General features: G+C 41.4%; 1 protein-coding gene across 4 annotated transcripts in view; it reads left to right on the top strand.

Moving 5' to 3' along the window:
- The window catches only part of FBXL2 (F-box and leucine rich repeat protein 2), a 29,638-nt gene extending 7,837 nt beyond the window's left edge, over positions 1-21,801 (top strand). For 2 of the 4 annotated variants that reach the window (XM_082192878.1, XM_082192876.1), the window contains exons 2-15: positions 699-760; positions 2,198-2,252; positions 4,681-4,755; positions 6,226-6,320; positions 7,603-7,671; positions 7,755-7,850; positions 8,096-8,222; positions 8,398-8,472; positions 10,375-10,505; positions 14,457-14,517; positions 15,963-16,007; positions 16,175-16,231; positions 16,508-16,720; positions 17,528-21,801. In XM_082192878.1, the coding sequence (XP_082049004.1) occupies positions 699-760; positions 2,198-2,252; positions 4,681-4,755; positions 6,226-6,320; positions 7,603-7,671; positions 7,755-7,850; positions 8,096-8,222; positions 8,398-8,472; positions 10,375-10,505; positions 14,457-14,517; positions 15,963-16,007; positions 16,175-16,231; positions 16,508-16,720; positions 17,528-17,635 (1,269 nt within the window). In that variant the 3' untranslated portion in view covers positions 17,636-21,801. Of the gene's footprint in view, positions 1-698; positions 761-2,197; positions 2,253-4,680; positions 4,756-6,225; positions 6,321-7,602; positions 7,672-7,754; positions 7,851-8,095; positions 8,223-8,397; positions 8,473-10,374; positions 10,506-14,456; positions 14,518-15,962; positions 16,008-16,174; positions 16,232-16,507; positions 16,775-17,527 lie in introns of all 4 variants that reach the window. The other 2 variants (XM_082192877.1, XM_082192879.1) reach the window with 2 other exon arrangements.
- The last annotated feature ends 165 nt before the right edge of the window (positions 21,802-21,966 follow it).

Genomic DNA, 21,966 nt, shown 5'->3' with positions numbered 1-21,966 from the left:
TTCAGATATTGTTGGCATACAGCGTCTGTCATCTCTGACAATCAGCCATTGGATTAATGAAAATTAGAGTACAACTGAATCTGTAGGGCATCATGATCTAAAGCCGTGGTTCCCAACATGGGGCACACACCCCACAGGGGGGCGATTTGATGGGGGGGGCAAGAATGAGTTAGACCAAGTTAATGGCCTTTTAAGGGACACGGGTGGCGCTGTGGGTTAAACCACAGAGCCTAGGACTTGCCGATCAGAAGGTCGGCGGTTTGAATCCCCGCGACGGGGTGAGCTCCCATTGCTCGGTCCCTGCTCCTGCCAACCTAGCAGTTCGAAAGCACGTCAAAGTGCAAGTAGATAAATAGGTACCGCTCCGGCGGGAAGGTAAACGGCGTTTGCGTGTGCTGCTCTGGTTCACCAGAAGCGGCTTAGTCATGCTGGCCACATGACCCGGAAGCTCTTGGCCAATAAAGCGAGATGAGCGCCGCAACCCCAGAGTCGGTCACGACTGGACCTTTACCTTTTAATGGCCTTTTAGGCTTCCTCCATGTGAATAGTTCACTTTTTGAATAAGAATTACATATCACAGGAGGGGCATCAGGATTTTAGAGATGCTTAGGTGGGGCATGGCCAAAAAAAGGTTGGAAACCACTGATCTAAAGGAACAGTCATTCAAAATACTGTGGTTTCTTTCTCTTTCTTTTTAGGCACTCTCAAATGATGATGAAGCTCTTATTAACAGAAAGTTACCAAAAGAACTCCTTTTAAGGTAATTCTACATTAGAAGTTTATAGTTTGATTATATCTGATTATTGCTTATAAAATGGATTTCATTCGTTTCAAATCACTATAAAAGCAGAGCGTTTCAAATCACGCTCTGCTTTTATAAAAACTTATACATGCCTAGTTTTAACTTCATTTGTTGCAAAAATGTGTCAGTATGTAGTTTGAGGATAGCTTTTTAAAAGCGCGTTACCAATGCAGCTAGGAAACAATAGCTTTTTCATTGTTGTCAATTTGGAATTTTCTGTGAAAAAATCAAGCTTTAGAAAAGTTGGTAAATACAGGATATTTTTTTATTATGGCATGGGAATGGGAGGGAATTTGCATAAGAACTAACAGAGAATTGACTACTTGTGTCCACTTGGAGTTGATGCTGGATTTCCATTATCTCTTTGCTCACTTCCCCCATACTTTGCCCTTTTAAATTTTAAAGCATCAGTGGAGAGGGGGGAAAGTTGCAATTTTGATGAGAGCAGTGGAAGAAGGGGCTTCTTTCATCCTCCATACACCATTGTTCTCAGGCTGCTATTACCCCTGTAGCAGATAAAATATAGGCATGAAATATGAGTTTCATATTGAGTGTATGAGTTGCTGCAGATATAATGTTCTCTTAACTCTTTCCAAAGTTAAAATCAACTATCCACCATAAACCTCTGCTGAGCGAAATTGGTTTTTGGTTTGCATTTACAGGTACCAGTGACAATAAAAAAAGTTATATTCCTCTCCTTTGCTTGATACAATCAAGTGGGACTTCTAGACTCTTCTGTGTGGCTTAACTTTGTGTACTGAGTGTGGCAGCTGAGACTTTGATTTCCTTCCTAAGCACACAGAACAGCATAGTTGGGCAGAAGGGTCCTGAGTTACATGACAATATCTAGTAGGCTATTTCCTAATTATAGTTTTCTTACCCTTAGATTGATGGGAACAGAAAGGTCTCAAAGAGAGTTTATCTAGTAGCTTATCCAGAATTGTATGGAATAAATATATATATTGCTGGTATATGATACACCAGGGGTTGTCAACCTGGTCCCTACCGCCCGCTAGTGGGCGTTTCAGGATTCTAGGTGGGCGGTAGGGGGTTCTACAGCACAAGCTGAATCCTTCCATGAAGCACTGGTGGGCGGTAAGGAAATTTTACTATCAAGAAAGATGCATTAGTGGGAGGTAGGTATAAAAAGGTCGACTACCCCTGTGTTACACCTTGCTGTAACATTCTTCAAGCTGTGTAATTGTATGTACTTAGACTATATGTGAGAAAAGTTCTTATAACTGCCTTTAAAACATCTTTGGTTGGCAGCTTTCAAATACTACCCTGATCTGACTGATCTATATGTTTTTAACTTGAGTTAATATGTTTACAGGAGTATATTAGACTGGATTGTTGAAGAACAGTTTTACTTCTTTCTTTTTTACTTTCTTTTAGAATATTTTCCTTCTTGGATGTAATTACCTTGTGTCGATGCGCACAAGTTTCTAAGGTACTGCTAGGTATTTGCTTTGTAGTTTCATTTCTTCTCTAAGTAAAAAAATGAATGCATAATGTACACTTACATTAATTGTCTTTGGAATCTCACTGTTTTAACTGTATAGCAGAAAAAAGAGTGTGCTTGCAAAGCTTGAATGGTCCTCCTTCCTCTTTTACCATGAGGGGGAGTTTGGATCCTTTTTCAATTAACCATTGTTTAGTGTGGTGTTTGAATCCTGAACTGTGGTTAATGATAGCAATGGTTTATTGAAGCAAACAAACTTTAAAAGCCACAATATAAAGTTTGCTTGCTTTGATAAACTGTAGTAAATATCCACAGCCGTTTATTTAAAACATAATGCTAAACTGTGATTAACTAAAAACGGAAGCAAAGTCTTCTAGCCGCCTCCTTGCATCAGTGAAGGAGCAAGGGGAGGTGATAAGCCTGAGGCTTATTCAGTACAGTGGTACCTCTGGTTAAGTATTTAATTTGTTCTGGAGGTCCGTACTTAACCTGAAACTGTTCTTAACCTGAAGCACACACGTTAGAAAGTTAGACGTTGGGACTTAGCTGTCCTGTGAGAGAGAGTTTTGGGATAATCAGATACCCTTGGGACTTCATAAACTGTCATCAAGCACATTTAAGACCCAAATGTAAATGTTAGTACAGTGGTACCTCGGGTTAAGTACTTAATTCGTTCCAAAGGTCCGTTCTTAACCTGAAACTGTTCTTAACCTGAAGCATCACTTTAGCTAATGGGGCCTCCTGCTGCTGTTGCACCGCTGGAGCACGATTTCTGTTCTCATCCTGAAGCAAAGTTCTTAACCTGAAGCACTATTTCTGGGTTAGTGGAGACTGTAACCTGAAGCGTATGTAACCCGAGGTACCACTGTATGTAACCCGAGGTAGCACCAAACCATAGTTTATGAACCATATTCCTTACATTTCAGCTTCGTTCTAACATGTATAGATGGGGAAACAATTGACGTGGTGGTAGAATAATAATAATAATAATAATAATAATAATAATAATAATAATAATAATAATATGCATTTATGAAAGCTGCAATCCTGTATCCACTTGCCTGGGACTAAGCCCCATTGAACTTGGGGTTATTTCTGAGTGGACATGGATAGCAGTGCTTTCCAAGCTTTTCATGTTGGTGACACACTGTTTAGACATGCATTATTTTGCAACACGCCAATTCAGTTTTACTAGCAAACTAGAGATGCTCTCCAGAGGTGGAGCGTGTATGCAAGCCTCCTGGGACAGGTGTGTGTGTGCCCAGCCCCCACCCTGCAGCCACCTTCTTGTGCCACCATCCATGGATCTGAGCTTTGCAAGGCCGTTCCGGGAGGATGGTGTGGGGACACGACAGACATGCATCCTGATCGAACGGTTCATGGTTGCCATGTCCTCCCTGAGCAGCCTTGTAACACTTGGACCTGAGGAGGGCAGCATGAGAAAGTCGTAACCATGCACAGCCTTTCAACTTGGATTGCAGCCTTGGTGCTTGTTTTTGTGGTGGAAGGAGAAAGCACAGAGTGGTGGTTTTGTTTTGTTTTGCTTGCTACAAACCTGGAAATAAGCCGTCCTTGTTTTCCCCCCCTCTCTTCCCCTGGTGAGGGTTAAATCTAGAGACTGCCCTATTACCATTATCAGGACTCCTTGAGAGAGTTTTTTGGGAGATTTCAATACTAGACACACCTTCCTATTCTGTTCTAGCTGCCCTGGGGAGAAAGAGAAAATTGGCTTTGGGATTTCCTAGGAATATTGTTGGGGGAGGTTGGCGCATTTGGAGGAAAGATGAGTAAATAATTGCAAAAAAGAGAGAGGATTTGTTGCTGATTTTCAGGGTGTGCCGCTCTGTTTCTTGAGAGGCTTCAGTCGCTTCAGCAGAGGGAGAATAGTAATTCTCTTAAGGTAAAAAAAAAAAAATGGCGATCAGCTTGATGTGACACACCTCCACACTGCAGCTGATACACAGTTTGGAAAGCTCTGATGTATAGGATCACATTGTTTAACAGCCCTGCAAAATGGCTTGTGTGTATTAGCTCCATATTGTAGTTTAAGCTAAAGAGAATAGTGGTTTGTTTAAGGCTTCCTAGTGAGTTCATAACTGAGGTGAAATTAAAAGTTGGCTCACAAGTTGCACTCCTAGCTACTTTATCATACCAAGTAAGTATTATTTCATCTAACTTTGCATTTAGGTAATATTCTTGCACTCTTACAGGATATTTATCTCTCAAGAAACTGGGCCTTAAAATATTGCTTAAAAAGTAGTTTCCCTCAACTAAGGACCATTTTAAACATGGAAAAATCCTAGTTCTGAATTCTTCATGCTTTCATCATACGTTTTGTGAGTGATGTTTTGAAAAGACATTGGTTATTATGTTGCGCATATATAGCAAGCATATATGTGTTCTTTGTTTATTTCAGTCTTGGAATGTGTTGGCCCTGGATGGGAGTAACTGGCAAAGAATAGACCTTTTTAACTTTCAGACAGATGTAGAGGTTCGTAACACTTAACGTTTTTCACTATCATAAAAACAATGTAAAACTGAAACTTTGAAGTACAGGTTTGATTTAATTTTACATTTTTATCTAGCATTATTGGTTGAACTTTGATTTGAAAGTAGTTAATTGCTTTTAATTATCTTTTTTTTTAGAGCAATAAGCAACTAAAACCTCATCTGACCTCTTGCCCACTGATTGCACTGTGTCTGGTTTCATTTTCTTACTTTGTTACATTGCAAATAAAGTAAGGGATAATAATGAAAAACTGCTTTTCTGTACATAAAACAAAGGGTGGCCAGGCAGCTTTCTCAAAAGGTTGAAAAATAATTTATAGGTTTTACCAGGTGAGGGGATTACACAATGCCTTGAGCTTTCGCTGTCTCCTCTTCATAATTCTTTTAAGGCATTCAATTATTATTATTATTTTCTTAAAACAAATATTGCAAACTTTTATTTTGTATTTTCTTAACAGAAATCAATGAAACTTTTTGTAAGAAATGTTTTTCCATATACCACTGAAGCTTAGGACTGCCACCATCATTGTTGCTATAGTTCATCTTTTTCCTCTTTGCACCAGTCACATAGAGAGAGTCCTGTTCTGGTCTGGGGCTGGATCCCACAGGGCAAGGCAGATCAGAACTAGCAGGACCACAGATAGCTCTGAATGAATGGCTTGCTCTGACAAATGTTGAGCCCATATTGAGCCTTTTTAAAGCCTCTGCCCTCATACTTCCTCTCTTAGGCTCCATCCCACTGTGGATAACATTAGATTCTTAGAGAGGCCAACCCTCTTTAAGATCTTTAAATTCTTTAGTACCCTCTGGCTTGAAGTTGGGTACTGCTTGAATTCATGACCTGTATCATGATGCACTCTGCTGTTATGGGAGATAGATGGACATATTGGATCATTATTATACACTGAGTTTTAAATGTTTTTGTGTGGTATCTCAATTGTTGCAACAGAAAGCACTTCCTAACATTGATCTCAATCCTGCACATACTGTCCTGATTCCAGGTTGTTATGATTCAGTTAGGTTAACAAAGAACTATACTTCAGACCTATAGAAATCTAGAATGGGGCATTTCCGTCCTGGCAAAGAGGAAAGGTTGTGGTTTAAATTGGCCCTGATTTAGCAGGTTCTTTATACTTTAGTTGAGCATTTCCAATATTGGAGCCTACATACTTATGTGGTGTGAGATTTCTACCACCATGTAAGTTTTATTTATTTATATTTATTTTTGAAGAAATCTGTGTATGCTAAAAGTGATCATTTTGCCATGTCCACATATGGCTCTTTCCAGTATCCCTGGCAGTTCATTTAAATAGAGTTGGCTTGAGGTCTTCAGCAATAAAAACATTCTTTGTTTTGTTTTTGTCTGTTTTAGACATTATTCTTCCTGGCATGGAGCTCCTCTTGAAAGGCATCTGGTTAGATATGAAGTTGATATTTGTTTCATCTGTTTAAGGGCCGGGTCTTAGAAAATATTTCCAAAAGATGTGGTGGGTTCCTGAGACAACTGAGTCTGAGAGGCTGTCTTGGGGTTGGAGATACTTCTTTAAAGTAAGTAATATTTTAAAAGTTGCTCTTTTTAAGCTGCAAGAAGTGTTTGAGTAGAATACACAGTACCACATTGACCAACTCTGGATCATGAGTACAACGATACTGATGAAAATGCCAGTGCAGCTGAGCTCTGAACCCAGAATTGGTTAGTCAAAGGGGGAAAGGAGTCGGCCATTGCTGACTAGAACAATCTAGACAGTGAGAGGTGCATTGCCTACAGTATCCCTATAAGTAGCTATTCTGTCACAAGCATTACATCTTGCAGCCACTGACCTGCTACTCACATTTCCTGGCTAGTTGGTTTTGTGACAGTCCCCTGTCTGGAATAAGGTACAATAAACCAGCTCCTGGCTGGAAGCTATCAAAACTTATTTTCCTCCGGTACCATCACTGGAAAGAGTGTAGGGTTGTATAACTTTTGAATGCCAGTGTCTCAGCAGTGTAGGGCCTGCCAGACCCCATCAGTTCAGCACCTGTTAGACAGTGTTGGAAACTCCCAATGTTCTATGTGCCTTTTGTGACAGGGAATTTCATTAGCAGTTTCTGAGCTTCTGGGCGCAGTACTGTGCCTAAGATTTCAGATTAAAACTGCAGAGTGGAAGGAAAAGACTATTTTCTCCCTTCCCACTTTCAGCTACTCTCGGAAGACTGGAGAAGAGACCCTCTTAAGAATATTAGGGGGGTAGGTAGGGGAAGGACTAGAACATGTGAAAAATGAACACCATAATTTAGCTGCTGTTCATTTATTTACAGTTTTGTACTCTTGTTATAAAAAAGCACGCCTAGACATTCCATTGTTGCACCCATAACCTAGGTTTAAGGTGCCATTTAGCTCCTAGCTTTCATATCTCAGTTTCTAACACTGCTATTAGAACTGTCTGGCAACAAGGTTGTGAATGGGATGTTAAAAAACCTGGTCATGTGCATTTTAAGTCCTTTTCTCTCCAGTCATCATAGGATCAAACTGTAAGTCATTTAAAAAAATTCAGAAATTCTTACTGTAATTAACATTTTACTTTAATTGTTTGGGGAATTTCAGAACAGCTGTGCAGAGACACTTCCTCCTTTGTATGATGGCATAGTAATTAAAGGAATGGATATGAGATTAATAAGTTGCAAATAGTTTTTTAGTGTGAAAGCTCTGACAGAACCTGAATATTATCTCAAACACAGCTAACTGTTTTTGATGCATTGTAAATGTTAAGTGCCTGATGGGAGAGTGCATTAGTACATAAAAATGTGCTCTATTTATTTGGGCTTTTTAATTTTATTGCTTTTGCAGAACATTTGCACAGAACTGTAGAAACATTGAACATTTGAACCTTAATGGATGCACAAAAATTACTGATAGGTAAGCCAATGGTGTCGGATGGGAAAACTGATTTTTTAAAAAAATTAGTTCGATTCATTTTTAGTGCCTCTCTTCCTTTACAGCACTTGCTTTAGCCTTAGCAAATTTTGCCCCAGGCTAAAACATCTGGATCTGACATCTTGTATTTCCATCACAAACAACTCTTTGAGAAGTTTAAGGTAAAGCTTTTTATTATTCAACTTACATTGAAATGATTTAAGTTTATATCTGGAAATCGACTGGTGCTGCCTATTACTAGTATTGCTGGTGTTTAAATCATTATGACTGTGTGTGGCCTTTCCCTCAAGATTTTGTTCTGTGGTGGCTGGCAGTTACCTTTAATATTTGTTAAGAAGAATTTAATTTGGCTCTGCTGCTATAATAACTACTCAAACACAGTGCTTTGTTTTCTTTCTTGTTGCAGTGAGGGATGCCAAAATCTGGAACTCTTGAATCTTTCCTGGTGTGATCAGATTACAAAAGATGGCATTGAAGCACTGGTGAAAGGGTGCAATGGACTAAAAGCACTATTTCTTAGAGGATGCACACAGGTACAAACCTGCTAAGGTACCAAGTTGAACCCATAAGAGTTAGTTTTATATTGGGGTATCTGACAAAGTTTTTTTGAATAATAAAGCAGTATTCATTTATTGAAGTGAGATTTTGCCATGCCATACTGCTTATGTCCACTTCTTCTGCCAATTTATTTTCTCTTCATTAATACAGCTGGTAGATGAGGCGCTTCACCACATTGAGACTCATTGCCATGAACTGGTTATCCTAAACTTGCAGTCATGCATGGTAAGTACTTCTCTTTGCACTTTGTAGCTTCTATGATTAGATGGAAAAGGTCATTCTCCTAGGATGAAAACAACAGTGGTACCTTGGTTCTTGAACTTAATCCGTTCTGGGATCTGTTTTGAGAAAAATTTAACGCTAGGCTTCACAGTTTAATATTGAGAATACACATGTACCAAACAAGCTTCTGCCATGCATTCAGAATTTTGAAAATATTGTCACACAGCTAATGTTCAGTTTGTCCTTGTTGTTCCATTTTCTTTTATAAAGTGCCACTTTATAAAAGAAGAGATCAAAAATAGGAGCCTAAAGTTATTAGGGCATATCAAAGAAGGGGCAAATAATCAATTCCAAGGTCAGGAATTTGGTGTACATGACATGCCAAAGGTAGGGAACTTGTGACCGTTCGGATGATGAACCATGAACTCGAGCCAGCACAACCAGTAGTCAATAATTATTTGAATTTGGCGAGGGACAAGTACCTGTAATCTTGGTGTTCCCTCTTCTAGCCATGCCTCTCTCCCCTCTATCACCAAGAGAGGGTGTCCTACCATGGTGCCTGCAAGATTTCTTTTCCCTAGACACCTAAATGAAGATCGTAGCAGGTGCTCAGCAAACAACTCAGTCATGGATCCATTATAGCCAACACACAGAAAAGGGCACATCATAACAATTAACCTTCAGTCTCCCACCAAAGCAGTGATAACTCCTAACAACTTGTGCCACACCATTGCTAGGAGCTCCAGAGCAGTTCTCAGCTAGCAGGAAAGAAAGGGATTAATAATAATAATAATAATAATAATAATAATAATAATAATAATAATAATAATAATTTATACCCCGCCCATCTGGCTGAGTTTCCCCAGCCACTCTGGGTGGCTCCCAATCAAGTGTTAAAAACAATACAGCATTAAATATTAAAAACTTCCCTAAACAGGGCTGTCTTCAGATGTCTTTTAAAGATAGGATAGCTGCTTATTTCCTTCACATCTGAAGGGAGGGTGTTCCACAGGGTGGGCGCCACTACTGAGAAGGCCCTCTGTCTGGTTCCCTGTAACCTCACTTCTCGCAATGAGGGAACCGCCAGAAGGCCCTCAGCGCTGGATCTCAATCAATCAATCAATCAGTCACCCAGCATGGTTGCTGATGGATTTAAAAAATGAGGAGATGTGGAGTGGGGGCCAGGTGATTCACATTTCCCCTTCTCTATAGTAGCTCACAAAAAAATTCTCATCAGTGCCCTCCCATTGTTTCCCAGCCTTTCTCTTGCTTTCCTAGAATCATGAACTATAGTCAAACCTCGGTTGTGAAACGTAATCCGTTCCAGAAGACTTATTAGACTTAAATGTTCAACAACCGAAAACTGAAAGCGGAAGCCTCAATGCAATAGGGGAATTAAAAATGGAAGCCGTGCAGCACCTTCGGCTTCCAAAAATCGTTCGAAAACCGGAGCAGTTACTTCCAGGTTTTTGGTGTTTGGGAGCCGAAACATTTGAAAACGGACCCGTTCAAGAACCGAGGTTTGACTGTAATAGTGATTTCTTGACATAATTATTGTTTGGCATGTTTGCACGCAAGCTTCTCTTTCTTTTTGGCTGCTAGTATACTTGCTTCTTTCAGCAAAATGCATATTATCAAGGTTGAAAGGAAATCCATCTTTGAAATAGTGCACCAAACTGCAAGATAAAGCACTGTGTTTGAGGAAACTCCTTTCCAGATGACTATAGAGCGGAATCTATAAAAATGTTGACTAGCATGCCCTTGTAGTGAAAATAAACAGCATGGAACAAATTGCATGAGAATTGTTATTGTTAACATTTGTTATTTAATTGTGTAAACTTGATACACCTTAAGAGAAATTGCCTAACTTCAGATGACAGAACTTCCCACTGTTCTTTGTTACAGCAAATATCGGATGAAGGCATAGCAGGTATCTGTAGAGGATGTCACCAACTCCAGTCGCTTTGTGTTTCTGGTTGTACAAACCTTACAGATGCTTCTCTCGTAGCTCTTGGTCTGAACTGTCCAAGACTGAAGTGAGTACTATTCAGTTCACACATTACTGAGTGGTGGTTGTCTCCCTCTGCTTTGAAGTTGCATTCATCGTCATCAGACTAGCAGGTGCCTAATAGTTTTCAGTGACAACTATGATGCAGTCCAATGCGTATTTATCGAAAAGCAAAACAGGAAAATGGGGAAGGGCCCAGATTCAACCCCTGCCATCTCCAGGTGGTGCTGCGAAAAACTCCTGTCTGAAACCTTGGAGAAGTTCTGCGAGTCAGTGAGCTAGGTGGACCCTGACCCAATGGAAGGCAACTTTCTATGTTCCTAAGTAAGTTCCACAGGACTTATTTCCAAGTAAGTATGGCTAGGATCCTCCCCTGTGTGTTTTTAGTCTTTTTAAAGTCACATATATTGAAATTTGCATATTCCTGAAAACTAACTGAAAATGTAATCCTATGTTACAGATAAATTTCTGAAACCTGATTAGATATAATACTTTTCATTGTTAACTTAAATGTGCCAAAGGTAGACTGTAGTCTGCAAAAGCTCATGCTACAATAAATCTGCTGGCCTTGAAGGTGCCACAAAACTTGGTTGTTTTGCTGCAATAGACTAACAGAGCCACCCATTTGAAAAAAGTGTGGAATTGCTAATTAAACCACAATATGCAAGTAGTGGTTTATCTTTAACCCTTCCCTCATCTTTCTCTGCTTTCTTTGTATATTTTGCCTGGAATGTGTAATTGCGCTTTCCCCCCCCAGACATTCATATAAAGATTTAGGAGGAGGATGGGCAATCAAAACCTTGTTTATACATCACTAGGGACAGTGTGGAAAGAGAACCAAGCTGCATGTTTGGGGGGAACAGCTTTTCTCCTAGAATTATAGCATGAATTCCACTTAATCTTATAGGATAAGCTAATAATTTTTTAAAAGTTGGAAAAATAACACACCTTCCAAAATCGGGAACAGAAAATAAGATGAGTAGCAGTGGTGTTGGCTATGCTCATGAGTCCAGCAGTGTCTGTGGGTGCAGGCATCTAACCCCACCTCCACCCTCAAAAAAATAATGTTATACATTAATCAGTATGGGTATACTTGCAGGTAAAGCCTACTTCCCATTCCTGGCAGAGAATAGGAGTCTCTGCATTAAATGAGACTGCAGGGAGCACACACAGATGCATTTCCCACTCCACTCGGGTGTAGGAAGGGGGTGTGGACCACCCTGGGTGCCCTCACTGAGGGGGGGGGTGACATTCGGCATGCCACCCACCCACAGCTCCCAAGCTCACCCTGAGCCATCAGGGTAAGGGAGGAGCTTTGCCGGCAGCATTCCCCACTTCCCCCTTCGCTTTGACAGCTTGGGGGAGGCTTGGGAGTCATGTGTGGGCGGCGCACTGAATGGTCGCCATGGGCGGTTTGCTCTGCCCCCACGGGCGGCTCGTTCCGCTCCCGGCTGGAGGGCGCGTGCGCCACTCCGGGCACCCAAGCAGCTATCCCACGCCTGGGAGGGCACCCTCTGTACCATGCCCTTCTCGGGAGCACGCCCACCCTGGACAGCGCAGGTATATATATGCTCCGCTGCTGACCCCACTCCATTTGGAGGCCCTTCTCTCCCTCCTGCCCACATAATTTCAGATACTTGCTAGTCTTAAAATAAAAATGATACTTATTGGCAATTCTGTTTATTGTGCATCTCCCTCTTCCTGATATTGTTCCCCTCCCACTTCTTCTTAGGGTCTGTTTGTGGAGGTGAATTTTTCTTTGCAATGTATTTCTGCATTATTTCCCTTAAGGTGAATATAGAAAGGTTGGTGCATTTTATATTTTGTTTTGCAATTTTTATTTCCTGATGGTTATGGCTGCACTTTTCTTCTTTTCCTGCTGCTTTTTTCAGTTTTTAAAATTGTTAATTTTAAACTACTCCAAGGGATGGATCAACAAACGTAACATGCTGGGTGAAAGCCAAAGTTCCTTTTCTAAACTCTCTTTCTTCAGCACATCATCAGTGTAAAATCAAGTTCCAAAACACATCCATAACAAGGTAAAGAGGGTTGTTCTGTTATAAAAACAGACTAATCACTAGGAAACATTGCCACCACCACAATGAACAACTTCTTCCAGGCTATTTGGGATTCCTTGATGTTACCCTAGATGTATTCTAGCCTTTCTAAAAACTGGAACCAAGCTATTCTTGTAACAATAGAACCTTTAGCAATAGCATAAGAGATCAGTGATGTGTATATAGTTTTGAATGATGCTGATTCAGAAACAGAACAGTTGGTATATGCGAGATGGAAAGTGAATGAGCAGCCTATTTCCCATTTAAGGAGAGAAAAAGATAATTCTGTTTGCTGACTACCTAAATAAAAAAGCAGCAAGCTTAAACTACATAATACTCATTGCATCCCATCAGTATTCTTCCAATGCTAGTTAATATATCACAAACTTAGATGGTCTGAATTGGTTGCATCCAAAAAGCTAGCACAACGTTAGTACAAATGGCACACTGCAGTGTAGTACAGTCATACCTTGGGTTAAATATGCTCAGGTTTCCAGGTTACGCTCCACGGCGACCCAGAAGTAATGGAACGCGTTACTTCTGGGTTTTGCCGCTCGCGCAGACGCTCAAAATGACGTCATGCGCATGCACAGAAGCGATGAATCGTGACCCGCGCAGTCGTGTTCTACACAGGATGCGAACGGGTATAGCATTATTGTGATGTGCTGTCGGACAGCAAACACTATCAGGAGGCAGCCTGTCAGAAAGTACCATATTTTTCCTCTATAAGACTCCCTTTTTCCCTCCTAAAAAGTAAGGGGAAATGTGTGTGCGTCTTATGGAGCGGATGCAGGCTGCGCAGCTATCACAGATGCGAGAACAGCAAGAGGGATTGCTGCTTTCACTGCGCAGCGATCCCTCTTGCTGTTCTGGCTTCTGAGATTCAGAATGATTTTTTTCTTGTTTTCCTCCTCCAAAAACTCGGTGCGTCTTGTGGTCTGGTGCGTCTTATAGAGCGAAAAATACGGTAATTGTGTACACCCAAGCTGTATTTTTAGATCTGTATCCTACCCTTTCCCCAAGGAGCTCAGGGTTCACCTGCCTTTCTTCTCTCAACACACCTGCAAGGTAGATCAGATAGAGGGAAGAGAGATGGACCCAGGTCCACCCACTGAACTACTTGTCTGAATAGGAATTTGAAACTGGGTCTCCTAATCTGGTCCTCCCAAGTACAGTGGTACCTCTAGTTACAGACACGATCCATTCTGGGGTGCCGTTCGCACCCTGAAAAGTCCGCAACTAGAGCGGCGCTTCTGCGCGTGCGTAAAGCTTGCAGAATGCTTCTGCATGTGCGGCAAAACCCGGAGGTATACACTTCCAGGTTTGCCGTGTTCGCAAGCTGAAAAGACGCAACATGAACCTAACGCAACACGAGGTATGACTGTACATTAGGGCATGAATGATGGTTCATTGCTTGAAAGGAACAAAAATGGATGGAGACACTTCACCTGGCTTATAGCCCTGGGTTGCTTCAGGCCTTCAACAATTTGGAATTCCAAGAAATAGTCAATTCCAGGTCATCAAAACTGTGAATGTGATCAAGAAGGTGTGGCCGAATGTTGGTAATGATGAGAGAATGCTAATAATGACCTCTGTCCATCCACGTCCACAAGGCATGACAGCTGTCACAGACTTCAGCCTTCTTCATCCCTCCCTCCCCCCCGACTCGACCAAAATGTTTTCAGGTCTCAATCAAGATCTTCAGTTCTCATAATGTATCATCCATAGAAACAGGATTTTAGTCATGTTGCAGAACTTGAATTTTGTAGTCTCATTGCCAACAGAGATGATAAAATAATCTAGGATAGTGGATGTATTATTTATCCCTGTTTCCATTGCATAGAATCACATGCTAGTTTCCTGGTGTCATCACAAGGTTTTCTTTCTGATTATTCTCAACTGCAGAAATGTTTATTTTTCAGGATTCTGGAGGCTGCAAGGTGTTCACATCTCACTGATGCTGGTTTTGCACTTCTAGCACGGGTAGGTAAGGTTAATATTATTTAACTTTTTATCCCATACTTCCTCTAAGTATCTTATAGCAGAACTTTTAGGCTCATAACCCTTTGAGGTAGATTAAGTTTCAACAATGAATGGATACTGTAACTCAATTTCACACAGCCAGACACACCTCTAGTCCTTGTAGCACATTGACCACACATTTTTAAAAAGAGTATCTTACACAAGTACATATCTGCATGTGCAAAGATATAAGGAGGAAATCTGTCTGTTTCAGGGAGTTTGACTAGGTAACCCTTGAACTGGTTGTGACCTTGCTTTTGCCCAGCTATGCATGAGGGTCAAGTTCCCTTGTTTTTAGTTCTAAAAAAAACTGATTACAAAATTAAGATACATTTTCCAGATTAAGCAGGGATGCTTCACTGTATCTCCACCCACTGAGGATTTAGCCTCCTGTTTTGAATAAGAGGAAAAACAAACCACAGTTATTCATATTCAGTACAGTGGTGCCTCGCAAGACGAAAAGAATCCGTTCTGTGATTCTCTTCTTCTAGCGGATTTTTTCGTCTTGCGAAGCAAGCCCATTGACGGATTAGCGCTATTAGCGGCTTATCTGCTGATCGGATCAGCTGATAAGCGGCTTAGCGGCTTAGAAAAGGGGGGGGGAGGAAAAAAAACCAGCAGGAACTCGCAAGACATTGTCGTCTTGCGAAGCAAGCCCATAGGAAATTCGTTTTGCGAAGCACCTCCAAAACGGAAAACTCTTTCGTCTAGCGAGTTTTCCGTCTTGCGAGGCATTCGTCTTGCGGGGCACCACTGTACATATGAGTCGTGTATTGTCAAGGGAGCTGACACATAGCATGCTTTGCAGAGCAGAGAGAGAGAGAGAAAGAGAAAGCAACACCAGCCAACTTGCAGTTAGTTGTTTTATTAAGAAATCAGAACAGGAAAAAACACGGAAACTACAACAGTGTACTCCCCCATAGCAAGCCATTGCTCAGACTGTCTTGCACTTCCCACTTCATTTCCTCTGTGTCATGCCCCTCTCTTGTGTGAGCCCCTAGGTACCTTCTTTCTCTGCTTGGCTGCTTCCTCTGCTGGGATTGGGAGGAGCTGGCAGGCTGTCAGCAGAAACTTTGGGGTGCCTTGGCAGGAATCACTGTCTTTGCTTTGTGCTGGGGCACCTGCTTGTTGCCCCTTTTCCCTTGTCCTCCAAACTCCCAGTCTAGTACCTCCCAGCTCTTCCCCTTTGGGGTGCGTCTGGTTGTCCACCACTAGGAGCCTGGATCCATCTCCTCTTCCTCTGCGCTTTTATTTGCTGGAGGGGGGGCTGTGTTCACCACCCTTCCTCATCTAGTCAGCCCCTGACATGTCATAAAGTATACGCGTCATACTGGAAGTTTACAAAATCTTAAGTTCTCAGTTTAGCCTTGCTTTTAATGGCGGAATGCTTTTTTTCTCACTTTTAGAATTGCCATGAACTAGAAAAGATGGACCTAGAAGAATGTGTTCTGGTGAGACCTATTTGTACAAGGCCTATGAATCAGATCTAGTAAAAGTATCATTAAAAGATGATGCTCTTCTGTGTCCAGAAAAACTTGCAGACTACAAAAACTACCTGATATGTGTTTTTGCCTATCCCCGAGTTTGACACTGCTCTCTATACTTTCTTTCTTTCTAGATAACAGATAACACATTGATACAACTTTCCATTCATTGCCCTAAATTGCAAGCATTGGTAAGTTCCTGTTTATTTTACTTGCAAAAAGGGTAGAAAATCCTGGGTTTTTTTAGCCTTTCTATTTCACTTCATCTACAGAAAGTTTCTCAAGAGCCATGGATAATTCTGCTTTCTTCAGTTGAAGCAGGTCAAAATTTGGGGGAAATAGTCTCCAACTGAATAAGTGGAGTCACCCATCTCAGAAAAAAAATCCTTTTCCTAAATGAGAGATGGATTTGACCCGTTACAGAAATATGCATTAATGAAACATTGCATTTCTCATCTTTGTTACAGAGCTTGTCCCACTGTGAACTGATCACGGATGATGGGATTCTGCATCTGAGCAGCAGCACATGTGGACATGAAAGACTCCAAGTACTTGAATTGGACAACTGCCTTCTAATCACAGACGTGACCCTAGAACATCTTGAAAATTGCCACAACTTAGAAAGAATTGAATTATATGACTGTCAGCAAGTCACCCGTGCAGGCATCAAAAGAATAAGAGTACGTACTGCACAACTGTGCTGAGATGCAGAGCCTCAGTGTTGATATATCAAGGTAGCTCCTGGCATGACTTTTAATACACACCAAGACCAGTGTCGTATCATTTAATAAAGTGTCTATTCATAGGCTGCCATTCAGCAAGAGTGCACAATACTGAACTCAATGCTATTTAAATTTATGCAGAACACCATGCACCTGCAACGGGAGCAGCATATCCATTTTTCTTTCTAGAAAGGGATTTGTGAAAAAGATGAGCAGCTTATTTCTTCAGATGTCTCTATCAAGGGTTGGGAGGAAATATTCTTTAAAAAATTCCCCGTCCTTCACCTTAAGGTCCCAGAGTGGGTTACAGAATTTTTTGAAAAGGTGGAAAAACTGCTTTGGTTGCAGCTACACTTTGTTCTCCTGTGAGTTCATAAAGTTAGGATGAAGGCTGGCAGGATCACCTTGATACTGTTGCTGCCGAATTCTGGATATTTGGCTGCTTTTCATTAGCAGTTATTAGCTCTGCAGAGCAAGATGAACAAAAGTGGGTTGTTCTGGAATGAGTTCCAGTAAAAATTCAAGTAATGATTGTTTGCTAAAGGATCCTGGAAATTGGAGACTACTGCCTAAGCAGTCTGAACAGGACTGGCAATTTAATGAAATTACTAAAGTGGACGTAATTTATTAAGGCAATGCAGAACTGAGGGTTGGGGTCCTGTTGGGAGGGGAGGGTTCAGCAGCAAAGCAGATGTTTTACTATATTGGGATGCAAATTGTATGGTAACTTGTTCAACTTCATTGAGTATTCATTTTTGCCTACAGGCTCATCTACCAGATGTGAAAGTTCATGCTTACTTTGCTCCAGTAACTCCGCCTCCTTCTGTAGGAGGCACTCGCCAACAACTCTGCCGATGCTGCATTATTCTTTAGCAGGTAAAGAGTGGCACTGAAGATGTTGGATGAAAGAATGAATGACTGGGAGCAACCATGGTTAAGCTATAAAACAATGTGTTGTTGTTTTTTCCAACCATCCAATTCTGCATTGGTCATAATTCCAATGCTAATTTGCAGGTAAAATATGCAGATATGGAACAGTGTTGGCACTTGGATTGACTATTCTCCTCTAGCATTTCTGCCATTGCAGTGCCAACGTGTACTAGCTGGTGTGGAGATACGAGTGTCAAGTTAATCAGAACAAAATACCAACAGTAGAACCCTACAGTTAGTTGCACCTCCATGGTTTAAGTATTAAAGATCATCGGGGAAAACCTTTAACACATGTAACCAAAAATGTATTTAACTGTTGGCACGGTTGGTCTACAGAACCTGAACAGGCCATAATATTATAACTTGCCTTCAAACAAAGGCAAATGTAACCTGTTGAACAAAGCAGTTTCTCTGGAATGGTATGCAGGAAGCACCCAGAAGATAGTGGCTTATCCCCAGTGAGACAGTGTCATGTGATAAGAGTTGAACTTCAGCCTTCATATGACATCAAGCATGGAACAAGTATAGCCACAGCTGCAGAGGAACTTCTCTTTGTTCAATGGAACATAATTCTAAACAAGTGTGTATAGCTGATGCCCCATAAATTGTTCTGGATCTCTGCTCCAGTACACTGTACGAAGATTGTGTGTAGGGGAGGGGTTTGAAGGGAAAAGGCAAGGCTAAGAAGAAAAAGGAAATAGATGAAACACATGTAAAAGTTGCCAAATTTTATTCAGCGCTGGGGGGGAAGCCTATCTGCCTTGCTAGGAAGACAGGGCCAGTCTGGAGAGTGTGGGTCGACTTGTCCCCCAGCAAGGATCTTCATGTGATCCTGCCTGTCCAGTCAGAAGAGAGGAGCCATCGAAGCGTAAGGACTGTGGCTCCAGGAACCTCTGGGGAATAGATTCCCTTCTGAAAGTAGCAGGGCAGCTGCAAAGGAAGCATCAGGAGCACTCCCTATTGTTCCTTTGCTACCACGGCTTCACCTTTGCCATGCTTGATGCCATATGACATCAGGTGCCCCATGAAGGGTGGGCCATTTGTTCTAGCTCTCTGGTTAAGGGAGGTTCTCTTCATGCCTGCTCCTTCCAGAGTCAGTAGTGTTGAAAAAAGGAAAAAAAGAACAAAACAAATCTCATGGGAAACAAAAGCAGCTCAAGAGTCTGTCTGCAAGCCTTTTTATGGGCACTTTTCCATGGTGTGTTTAAAGACACTCCTCTTTTGGGTATAGGGTCTGAGGCTCCTCTTCCTTCTCTACAGAGGAATCCTTAGGACTCCCCTGGGAAGGAAGAAGAGTGGTCTCACATGGCAGCAGCAAGATGCTTACACCAGTTACTCCATTCTGATGATTTTGTGCCTTTTCTTTCTAGGGTATTGTCCCTAGATCTGGAATCATAAGCAGACCTTGACATCCCAGTCATAGTCTAGAGAAGCACCAGATTTTTCCAGCTCCAAATTCTTCTTCCAGTGAGGTTCCCTTTCTGGCATTGTTCAGAAAGCTGGTCAGTGCTGATTGATCGACACCCTTGCAAGGTAGGAAGGCTGTAGGAGTAGCAGAAAAGTTTTATTCCTTTCCAGAAAAGATCTTGGACAGGTTCAAATTTCCCTTTGATGATGGCCCAGTAGTAGTGCTATTGTTGGAGGCAGTGGTCCCCTGGGATGGGGATACCTCTTTGAAGGATTAGGCAAGCAATGTTCAGAGCCAGTGTTAAAGACCGGCCAGCGGACTTCCTCCACAGCTTCTATTTTGTCTTGTGCATCCTTCCTTTGGGTGAAGGATCTGATGGCAGGAGACTGACAATAGGCTACAGTAGTACCTCAGGTTAAGAACTTAATTCGTTCTGGAGGTCCATTCTTAACCTGAAACTGTTCTTAACCACTTTAGCTAATGGGGCCTCCCGCTGCTGCGCAATTTCTGTTCTCACCCTGAAGCAAAGTTCTTAACCCAAGGTACTATTTCCGGGTTAGCCGAGTCTGTAACTTGAAGCGTCTGTAATCCAAGGTACCACTGTATACAGAAGTCAAATTTGTCTGGTGACCTCTAGCCTTTATAGCAGATACTAGGTTTGTTGGTTTGCCATTTAGACCTCTGAAGCTAACACAATGGACAGTCATACAATCTGGTATGTCTTTAAAGGGTCAGTGACTGGGGAGGTGGCCCTAAGGGATGTTTTAATAAAAATATAAGAAAAGGGATGTGCTTCAGAGGGGAATCTCTTTCTTTCCTGGCCATTTCTTGAGAGTCTTGCCTGGACTAGAATAAGACAGGTTTTCTGTCTTTATGCTGTTCGTTTCAGGTGGGGGGGATTGCCTTGATTTATTTAACAAAATTTATATACCACTAGATAGAAATATTAAAATTATCAATAAAAACAGTTTAAAATCCTAGAATGGTCACTTGTAATGCTCCTCCCTGACCAGACAGCTTAAGCAAGTCCTATTGTTTTCTTGATGCCTCCTGTATGCCATTATTCGGAATGAAATGTTGGTTACTTACCATAAGGTATCCATGCCCACCATATTTAAGGGAGTGCAGTATGGTATTTACCTTCAGTCTTGTGCCATACTGATTTGGAGGGTATGTCTTCCTCACATATGGTCTCTGGTTCAGAACTGCAGGAGACTGGGGAACTGGCTAAAACATTCAAACCTGCCCCATATGATACTGCCTGCTGTTTTATGGATGTCTCCTGCACCTTTCCCCGATACTCCAATTTCCTATATTGGAGAAATGCTAGAGGCTGTTTCCCAAGGGCAATTATAAACCAGTTGCTAAGTTCTGAAAGGACTCTTGTAGGGCTCTAAATAGGAAAGGCATATTGTCTAGTAGTTACTTGGGCTTTGCTGAAAAGGAATAAGCATTTAAGGTGGAACAGTGCTTTTGTCTCATGGGAATCTTTGAAGCCAATATTATGAATATATAGAACATAAAAATATTAGGACAACGCAATACAATGTTTCTGAAAATAAGCGGTGGTACTGTGGCAGGGGTTAAGTTCTGCCTGACATATTAGATATCTCACTCAAACCGTGTAATATTATATTAGGGAGAATGTGTGGTCCTCCAGATGTTAAGACATTGGAGCTTCTAGCATCCTGACCACTGATCCATGCTGGCTGCGGCTGCTGGAAGTTGGAATTGAAGAACAGCTAGAGAGCTGGTTATTTCCCATTGCTGTGTTATATAAATGGGACTTGTGCATGTCTCTGGTGCAGCAGTGAGATTAGAAGTTTTCATTATCAATCTTCTCACTACCATGCCAGGAGCCTGAGGGGTTATTCATATAATGGTAAATCATATACAGTGGTACCTTGTTTTGCAACTGCTTTGTCAAATCCAGAAGTGTGTGTCCCTTTTTCTGGATTACAGTGGTACCTCAGGTTAAGAACTTAATTCATTCTGGAGGTCTGTTCTTAACCTGAAACTGTTCTTAACATGAGGCACCACTTTAGCTAATGGGGCCTCTCGCTACCACCGTGCCACCGCTGCACAATTTCTGTTCTCATCCTGAAACAAAGTTCTTAACCCAAGGTACTATTTCTGGGTTAGCAGAGTTTGTAACCTGATGCATCTGTACCCCGAAGTATCACTGTACAACCCATTTTTGGGGGGAGGCCCCATTGGCGAAAGTGCAACCGGACCTCCAGAACAGATTATGGTTGTAAACCAAGGTACCACTGTATTAACATAGCCAGTGTATGCCCTGAACTCTATGTTCACAGCACACTGAAAATTAAAGGAATCGACTCATTTCAGCTAAGGGGTAATCAAATTGAGGAAAAAATGTATGATTGGAAATGCTAGGTACTGATGTCTTGAGACTACTTTACAGCTAGATTATGCATTACATTGATTGCCAACAATGGAAAATGTATTTCTTTTTCTGTTGAGAGGAATAGTCTGCAGACCATATCTGTCTGATTTGCTATCTGTCTATGGTAATTTAAGCTGTCACAGGGGGAAATCTAATAGCTTGTCAAACAAAATTGTTTTGATATGTGTTCAACTCTTAAAAGGTAAAGTGTTTATGAAATTCCAGTTATTAAAAAGGTACTTGCTCCAAGTAAAAAAATTTGGTACACTATTTAAATAAAGGCATCCCTATTTAGACTGGTTTCAATCATTCCCCCCACCCCACGAAAGAAAAATTAATGCATGAGTCAATCTTCTGCCAACAGCATACTCAGAACAGTTTTCATACGTGAGTAGCTGAAAATGGGTGGAAAGCTTCTGTCCAAACAAAAAGATCTCAGCACCACCTGCACTTCAGTAT

This window comes from Podarcis vaucheri (genome assembly GCF_965113315.1).
Source record: "Podarcis vaucheri genome assembly, chromosome: 12".
Lineage (NCBI taxonomy): Eukaryota > Metazoa > Chordata > Lepidosauria > Squamata > Lacertidae > Podarcis > Podarcis vaucheri.
The sequence above is the reverse complement of the archived record's forward strand: the minus strand, read 5'-3'. Positions and strand labels throughout refer to the sequence as shown.